This window comes from Zea mays, chromosome 10 (genome assembly GCF_902167145.1).
Source record: "Zea mays cultivar B73 chromosome 10, Zm-B73-REFERENCE-NAM-5.0, whole genome shotgun sequence".
Lineage (NCBI taxonomy): Eukaryota > Viridiplantae > Streptophyta > Magnoliopsida > Poales > Poaceae > Zea > Zea mays.
This window is the reverse complement of record NC_050105.1, coordinates 61,790,194-61,799,739: the sequence shown is the minus strand read 5'-3', so window position 1 is coordinate 61,799,739 and position 9,546 is coordinate 61,790,194. Positions and strand designations below refer to the sequence as shown.

At 43.3% G+C, this 9,546-nt stretch overlaps 1 protein-coding gene across 1 annotated transcript; it reads left to right on the top strand.

Annotated features, from left to right (window-relative positions):
* The first annotated feature begins 1,935 nt into the window (after positions 1-1,935).
* Positions 1,936-8,845, top strand: LOC103642470 (uncharacterized). The gene is made up of 7 exons (XM_008665735.3): positions 1,936-1,985; positions 5,588-5,699; positions 5,808-5,922; positions 6,530-6,669; positions 7,538-7,888; positions 8,170-8,288; positions 8,609-8,845. The coding sequence occupies exons 1-7, from the start codon at positions 1,936-1,938 to the stop codon at positions 8,805-8,807; spliced, it is 1,086 nt and encodes a 361-aa protein (XP_008663957.1). The 3' UTR covers positions 8,808-8,845.
* Positions 8,846-9,546: the final 701 nt, after the last annotated feature.

The window sequence follows — 9,546 nt, the reverse complement described above, 5'->3', positions numbered from 1 at the left end:
TCCGTCTGTGTGGCGTGCGTGCTTAACTGCAACGCGGCCATGGCAACATCCACGCACGCACGTCAGGCCGGCAACCGATCAGCATCAACATTGAACACCGCGCAACCAACCACACAATGATGACGGCATATAGCAGACAAAGACTTCAAACTAACAACGCAAGGTCCGGTCGGGCTGGTACACGAGTATAGCACAGACCACAGCGAGTTGCTGCGGCCCGCATCAGCACGTGCGGCCGGGTTGCAGCCTGTAGGTGGTGTACGTAACCGTTGTAGACGACCACACATCAGGCGGTTAATTAATGACCCCAGCCCCACTAGGTCACTACCACTAAGAACATGGATAGTAATACAATCGTTTGCCCCAGCTCTAAAAAATGCATGTCATCTAATAATTCTTTCAAAATACAAGTTATACATTTGACTTGGTCAACCTCTTCTTCTCACAATATATTTTGGAGTCCGTGAGCACTTTGGCTACTAGTCAGCAGCCCGTTTCTCTTCTCTCTTCAATTCACTTTCTTTCACGCCACCATAAATTCAATATGACATCTGTTGCAGCTCATCCACGTCACCTTAAGTATACTTCTCTTATTAATTGTGCCCACTATCCACTTCGAGGTTGTTGCATGGAGATCATATCGCTAGAGGTTGGTTATGTTTTTAACAAGCCATAAAAAGCTTCACGCTTTTTCCCTATACGCTGTTTGCAACACTTGGAATAAAAAATCGCACAACACGAAACAATCTGACTTCGGACTGACAGCCATATCTTTACTACTATTAAGAACGCAAGGGGTAGGCTGCCATTACTGGTTCTGCCATTCCCATTCTCAACTCCTATGTGTTTTCATTCCCATTCCCAACTATGTCCCGCGCATGTGACCCCCATTCCCAACTCCTGTGTGTTTGCATTCCCATTCTCAACTGTGTCCCGCTGTGTCCCGCGCATGTAACCCATGTGACCCCAATTCCCAACTCCTGTGTGTTTGCATTCCCATTCCCAACTGTGTCCCGCTGTGTCCCGCGCATGTAACCCGTTTCCCATTCCCAATTGTGTCCCGCGCACCGCGACCAAATTTTTACCAAAAAAGCTAGCTGCGTGGGTTAAAGCTCACAACCAACCAAGACTACACATAATGTGGTGTGCACTAGACCTTATAAACAAGTGTGTGCACAGTTTAGTGAACAATATGGTACTATTTTTAGATTGCCAACACAGATTACATTTTTCCTGGGAGGCCCATCTGCTTGTGGCCCAGAGAAGCCCACCCCCGCGTGCCGTCCTCCTCCACAGGCCCACCCCGCGCGCCGTCGTCCTCCGCTCCACCCCCGCGCGCCGTGAACGCTAGGGCGCCCCACACCCGCGTGTCGTCCTCCTCCACAGGCCCACCCCGCGCGCCGTCCTCCTCGGCTCCACCCTTGCGCGCCGTCATCGCTAGGGCGCCCCACCCCCGCGGCGCTCTTCCCCACCGTCGTCCTTTCCCGTACTCGGCACCATTCTCTCCAGCGCCGCCGCCACCGTCCCTCTCGCTCCTGCGAGATCCAGATCTGACGCGACGGCGCGACTCAGAGTGGCAACGCGCCGCAACCGTCGTCGCGCCCACACGTGCCCTATCCAACCACCATGGAGCTCTTCCCCATCAAGCCCATGGCAGGAGCTCTCGTCGAAGTGGGCTCCAAGTCCGTTACCGGCGCGGGCCGCTCTGTACACGACGCTGCCGCCCTCGGGGCCACCTCTATGGCGCCCTCCATCAGCAACCCTACCAGCTCCTCCGTAGCAGCGTGGAGCACGCCACCGACCTGCTCCCCATGTCCCATCTCCATGGCGCACTCTAGCAGCGGTGGCGACACCGACCTGCTCCCACCTCCCTGAAGTGCTCCGGTCAAACCGTGTGTGCCAAGGCAGATGCGACGCCGATCTGCTCCCACCTCCATGGCGCGCTCCAGCAGCGGCGACAATGCCGACCCACTCCCACCTCCCTGGTATACTCACAGACTAATAAATCTAGCTGGTTCCTCTAAGACGACTTGAGTTTCACAAAATAGATTAAAAAACTTTAATGTTTAGTTACCATAATGTAAATGAAATACAATTTATAATCTACAACTATGGGGACGACAATGCAAGAGGGAACCTCCTAGCGGATTGCTATTAGAAGGGCAACGTCCTTGGCGAGGGCACATATGGAGTTGTCTTTAAGGCCATGGACACCAAGGTCCCCTTCCCACTCCAATCTCCTAAACCCTCCCTTCCTGATCTGCGAGCGACCATAACTTCAGAGTTAGAGCATGGTTGGTCTGATCAATCTGGCTTCGAGCGTTGACAGATGCTTGCGGGGTTTAGCGTTAGGTGTTAGGGGGTTTTGCAGGATGTAGCTATGTGAATTGGATCATTGAGTGGTTGGGGCTTCACTCTGGATTGACTCGCTATAGTAGTTCTACACCTACTCGCTCTGATGAGAATAAAATTGATGATTTGGTGTTGCTTTGTTCAGCTGCACATTGATTGGACTGTCACCGTAGACACTACAATGTGAAAGGTTCAGCTATAGTTATCATGTTCTGTACTTTTGTTCGGGATTAATTTTTGGTGGACTTGTGTATTCTAGGTGTGTAAGGGTGACAACAGATGTGGGGAAGTGGTTGTGTTCTCACTGCTCTTAACTCCTATGTGGTGTTATCATTGTTTATTCTTTTCTCAATGAAGAATATGTGGCCATTATAGCATCGCCACAGTTTAATCTTCCAGCTGTTCTTAGTGCTCATATTTTGTACTCCCTCCGTTCAAAATTATAGGTGCATCCTCATTAGTGTGGACATGGGGTTCATGTATCCCTAGGATCACAAACTCCATTTTCTAGCTTAGGTTATTGTTTCGACATTCATGTCATCGTGAATGTAATCCTGGATCACTGATTGCTCAAGCTCTATGCAGCTTCCTTACTTTCATTGCATCACGATGTTGTCATGCAAGAGACTGTGTCAAACAATGATTTAATTAGGATATGAGTGGAAAAACCAATATATGCATAGATAGCATATGATGCTCCTAGACAGAATAATGATGTTGTGTCCTCTCGCAAAAAATGATTTTATATGATTCATTTATTGTTTGGTATGGTTTGGCCAGTCCAAGGGGCTATGGTACACATCAGGATTTTGACACCCTTGCGTGGGCCACCATTTAACCTACAATTTTAGATGAAGTGATGTGCATGTTATATCTTTAACACCATATTAATTTCTTCATATGATAAATAGTATCTTGAATACCACTTGAAAGCACGAGGCTGCAGAGCACTAAAACCACTTTAATTGGTCCATTTACTTTGTCTATGGAAACATTTCCATCTAAAATTAACACTTCACCTAGACTCATAATCAATTGTTGACTTGAAGATTTGTAGGTAACGTAGAGTTACTTAAGTTGACGACACAAAGTCAAACTAAGTAAGCCTTGGTCCGTTCATGAAAGAAAATCCAAATTGGTTGTTCTCTTCTCCATGACAGCGACATTCCTATTAATATCAATAACAATAACAAGATAAAAAAGTGTGAGCGAATAACTGGACCTTGATAGTTTATTTAATACATTTCTTTCATTTTCTTCTAAAATGAAGGTTTAATGTCCATTTGCTTGAATAGTTAGTTCAAAAGCAGCCAGTGGTCCTAACTGCTATTGAGGACAAGATAAAATTTTAACCACCTTGCATTTGCAATAAAACATGACCTTGTCATGGTGTTGCCTCCATCAGCATTTGCAGTTGAAGAAATGCTATCTCGTTGTCTTAAACCTTGATAAGTTGAAGATTATTGTGTTTCATTTTTCGCTTATGCGTAGATTTTCTATGCAAAGCATCATAATGAGTCAGCAAACCAATACGGTGGACAGTCATCAGAGCCTTAATTAGACACAGGCCCAGCACAAGTTCAGAGGTGAGGTCACAGATAATATGTTGTTAGCCTAGGGTCAAGTGAACCATGGCTCTGTTCAGAATGGGCTGTTTCAGGTTCCAAATCATTGGGATTAAGGAAGTGGAACACTGATAATTTCATTTATCTCATGATGAATAGCGGGCTGGTTATATACTTATATTTGGCTCAGGTGCTGCTTTTATTGATCTTTTTTTTCTACTAGGCTATTAATTAAAAATTAGTTAAAAATTTTGTTGCTTAAAGAAGCCAAATCAGTGGTGTATGGGCAAGCAATTATTTTAGAGGTGAGGTTGGTTTAATGTTTTCTTCATTGCATTTGTTATGTTGATATGTGTAATTTCTTATAAGTGTCCTCTTCTGTTAGATGGACCTCCCTGAGTGGCTTGACATTGTGAAGATTGCAAGATGGACCTCCTTATGATCAATCAATGCCTAGATCATTTACCTGAGGCAAGGCATTGGTGTGGATGGCTTTCAGAAGATTTATGGTGGTCGCCAAAGGAATGGCTCCCACCCACCACACTTCTGCAAGAGCAGTGGCGCCATTTTACGCAACATCCTACTGTAGCTGCAGAAGATGTTCATCATTGATATCGATCCCAAGGGGTAATTCAGCTATCACGCTCCTTTCTCTTGCTACTAACTTGTCCTGGTTGTTGAAGTTTGTTTATCGCACATTGTCATTATGATGCAGTGGGTGCCTCATAACCTCCCAGGGAAGGCGTGATTTGGACCAAGTGGCTAGAAAGGTTGCTGTTGAAGCATGAGTGGACTCATCTTCAGTATCGATGATGTCATGTTTGATGGTTGAGTGAAGAACTAGATGATGTTCATTTTTTTATTTCTCATCAAAATATATATTGAATTGTTCATCAAAATTGGCATAATAAATTGTTTTAACTACTACATTGGTTGTGTACGTGGCATTTGATTTATGTTGATTTAGCATTTCTATGACTATATGTTGTCGCAACGTATGAGTATTATATTATTAATAATAATTCTTTAGCTGATATATTTTTGCTTATCTAGGAAATGGATCAGATACTGGACAGACTGATTCTTGGTTTGAGTTGAAGGTTACTGAAAGTTATCTCATCTAGATAGTTCAGATAACTCATTTTAGCCATCCAAGGTATCTCCTAGCCATAGTTGGCTTCTTAATACACATGTCTCATTTTCTAGCCATAGTTCACATGGTATGTTCATTTCATAGTAATCTTTAGGTTTTTTAGAGATCCTTTTTGGGCTACCCAAAATACTTTTCAATTGTAAGTTGAAAGCTCAAAATTTTCAGTGAAGGAAAAATGCACTTCGCATCAGTATGTTGTTTGACAAAGTTGAATATTTGTTTTTTAAAAGAATTTAGTGACAAACATCTTTGTTATTGGTATGAGTAATAACAAAACACTTTTAATATTTAATTATATCTTCCAAAAGTTTAATGAAAAGTAATATATATTATATTTCATCTAATTTCAATTAAATTATATGCATAGGATTCTACCTTTGGTCCATCTCTAGCAAAAGTTCTCCGGTATGTATGTTTCTTACTCTTTACCAACTTTCACATTATGCTTCTCTATGAAGACGAAAATTAGAACTCCCTAATCTTCTATTGATTAGTATTTCTTTAGATAATTTTGCAGTTGCAGTTCTCTTCTCGGCATGTTTGCTTGCCCACATACTGAGGTTGCACTTGCTGCTTTGCTTAAGCTCTGGGATCAGCGTATAATTGGGCCTAATGGTCGCACTCTGTGTGTTAGCACAAATCATGGGCTGAAGTTCACGCAGTAAAAGATTGACTACCATGACAAAAACATCAAGGACATGGTTTGGCAATATGCTAATTCATTGATCAATGTGAAGGCTGACACGGTGTTGAATTGGCTTACTCAAGATCAAGGTGGTGCTGCACACAGGCTACAGACATGGATGACTGTTTCTTCCACCTTTCTGAATAAGCCCATTCATGTAATGCTTGGTAAGTGCCTTGCACTAATGTTCTCTTCACAATTTTGACTATGTTCTCTGTCTAAATCTGATATGTGCCTTGCACTGATGTTTCTTGGCTTACTACTTGATCACTTGGTTTCGATATGGAATTTTGGAAAGTGATGTCAAAACTCATTCAGTTCTTTTGCCATTCTTGATATTAGTATTTGATTTGATTTTCGTCTAAATATGAACATCAAGATTATTAATGAAGCAATAGTAATTGAAGCTACCCTCTCACTATATCAAATATTCGAGCTTCACAATATAACTTGCAAGAATTGTTTGATTACTCACCTGTTTAATTGTAGCTCAACGACTTCATCATTTTTTTCTTTCAGCACTGTACAACTGCTATTTTGTTAGATGCTTATTGCACTTACGAAGGTTGCAGATGCTTTGTGTTGCACAAAACAATTGCTGCGTGTGGTTTATGTGCCAAAAATGAAATGCTTCATGGCCAGTGATAGCTCATTTGTGCAAATAAAGTTCATGGTCTAAGTGTGTGCAACACTGCTATTAATGTTCTGCCAGGGTGTTTTTTCAGTCCTCAAATTGTGATATTTGACTGTTACTCTGTCTTTGCTTGCTTGTAGGGGTAATGGGTTTATTCTTTAACCTTGTGGACTACTGTAGACATCATGGCCTGCAAGCTGACTTCATTGGGACTAAAAAGGCTTTGTTCTTGTTGTCCAAGGAACATAGACATGGTGTTGATAATACATCAGTTCATCATGTATTTTTGGAAATGCATCTAGATATTTATGTTTATTTAGCTGTATTTTTCAGTATAATAACATTATACTCAAATACAAAAATGAAATGCTTCATGGCCAGTGATAGCTCATTTGTGCAAATGAAGTTCATGGTCTAAGTGTGTGCAGTACTACTATTAATGTTTTGCCAGGGTGTTTTTTTAGTCCTCAAATTGTGATATTTGACTGTTGCTCTGTCTTTGCTTGCTTGTAGGGGTAATGGGTTTATTCTTTAACCTTGTGCACTACTGTAGACATCATGGCCTGCAAGCTACAGGGGGACTTGGGGTGAGGTGTGATGACTGCATCTTGTTTGCATAACATTTTCATTTCCTAATTGATGATGCCACAATCAAGATGAATGTGTTGTCCTTGCTGATATAAGGCTGCATATAAGTATTTTTTAGTGTTGACACTGCAATAGTTTACAGTTCAAACATCTTACCATCTTGTCGTGCCGTCCTCTGCGTCGTCCATCCCCAAAGGCCGCTGCTCCGAAGGTGACGCCACATGTTCTTCTCCCGCTTTCGGTTCAAGTTTCAGGTGTTGCATGGTGGTGGTGTGGCGTGCTGCGAATCCATGCCTAATCTGGTGTGCTCATGAGGTTGTATATATTCAACCCTTTTCGTGCTCAGCTTAGCCAATTCATTTGTTTGTGAACAAATCTTTACAACTAAATAAGTACTCATTGTAGGCATCCACATGCGCGGTGTTCTGCCTCCAGAAATCTCGGCCGTGATATCGCCTCTACGTCCCGCCGCCGCCACCTCCAGAAATCTCGGTCGCGATAGTGCCTATCCATCCCGCCGCCGCCATAATCGCCCCCAACCTCGCTAACGTGATCCGCAGATTGAGAGGCCTTCACCAATTGATTTCTGCGTGCCTCGGGACCGGGGAGGCGATGGCACGGTGCTGGGCGACCTACTGGAGAACTGTGTCACGGAGGTGCTGCTCAGGCTGGACCCGCTGGAGATCTGCCAGATGGCGCGACTCAGCCGCATGTTCCGCGGCGCCACATCCGGGGACGGTGTCTGGGAGTCCAAGCTACTGACGAACTACGCGCGCCTCCTCGCCGTCGCTGAGGCCGGCGATGGGGAAGCGGGGCAGGCCACCGGGTCTGCGCCGGAGGCGGAGCCGCTGCCCAAGAAGGAACTGTACGCGCGACTTTGCCGTCGGAACCGTTTCGACGGCGGCAAAAAGGTTCTTGTTCGCCTTCATCAAGAGTTACATGTCACCTCTCTTTTTTGTGTGGTTATGCTTAAATTGTAGCTAAATAGTATGGTTGCGGAGTCACGTTCTGATTGATTTGATTAAGCTATATGGAATCTGTTGAATCAGTTTGTGAGACAACATCAAATCGCGCCTCAAGTTAAGATTATTGGGACAAATGCAGCGTGTTTGTGTTTGGACGTTTTGGACTCTGATTAGCATATTGATTTTGCCACTGCTCAGACATTAGATTTAGGTGCCACATTATGCAGGAGTTCTGGCTGGACAAGGGTGGCGGAGGTCTATGTATGTCAATTTCTTCAAGGGCGCTTTCAATAACAGGCATTGATGATAGGAGGTATTGGAACTTCATTCCCAGTGATGAATCAAGGTACTTCAATCTACTAGCAATCAAAATCTCCTTGGCAATTTTATACTGATCATGCTTTAATATATATAAAAACCCCAGAATATTGAAGCATATATTTGGTTACCGGATTGCATGTATTATTATTTGGCAGTGTTGGGATTGCATATATCAATCACATCTTGTTTGCTTCAACCATGTTTAGTGACCTGGTGTATATGACGCTCAACATAGTGAGTGTGTTGAATTGAGTACTTGGAGAAAATAGGACATATGCTAGCTTTAATGCCTATCCAATTATTGCTTCAACTGTACTTGTTATTTTACCTGCACCACTTGTGCAGATTCCGCACGGTTGCGTACCTCTCGCAAATCTGGTGGTTTGAAGTCAGAGGGGAGGTTGAATTCTTCTTCCCGAAAAGTACGTACAACCTATTCTACCGCATTCATCTCGGCCGACCATTCAAGCGGAACCAGAGGAGTTCAGGGAGAGATCACCAAGTTGCACATAGGTGTCCATGGGCAAACACCCACTCACAATAATTAAGTCAAGATACCTTACTGAGTGTAGTAATCCTTTGGCAGATATGTCTTTAACGGGGCCAAATTTTCCAAATGGTCTACGAAGGTCATCGGGCTTTTTTCTTGTTCGGGGCGAAGCGTTTTTTTGCCTTTTGTTCCTAATGCTCTTGGTCTTCACAACTGTAGAGAGAACTGGACCGTCTCCAAGGAAAGGAATGAGTTGGTGCGTACCTTGTGTTATCATTCGTGGCAGTATTCTGTATTTCTGTGGATCCTTAGAACTGTACATTTTACCAATCTTGTTTGAATCTAAATTGAGATGAGGTCTGATCTACTACTACTAAAACTGGTGCTGCTGACCAACTCTTTCTTTTACTGATTAGTGGGGATTGTTTTTAGATAACTCAGTATGATCAGCAGGTGATGATTCTCTATAATCTTGTTTGCATAAAAATGAATGCATTGCGCTGAAAAAGGACAGAACGAAGAAAGATCTTGAAATCAAAGCTAAAGAAGCTGAGATTCAAAATATGAAAAAGCTAATGTGTAAGTACTACTGGTTTCATATGTACATAAGTTATCGTGTTATTATACGGTTCCGTTGCAACGCATGGGCACTCACCTAGTCAACTTCTGGTGGCTTTAAGACCAGCGGTTGAAAGTTATCTTTCGACGTTGACAACAGCCGTCTAAAGTTAACTTTCAACGGGTAACAGTAAAGCCATCGAAAGTTAACTTAACCTCCGACAGAAGGTTGCAA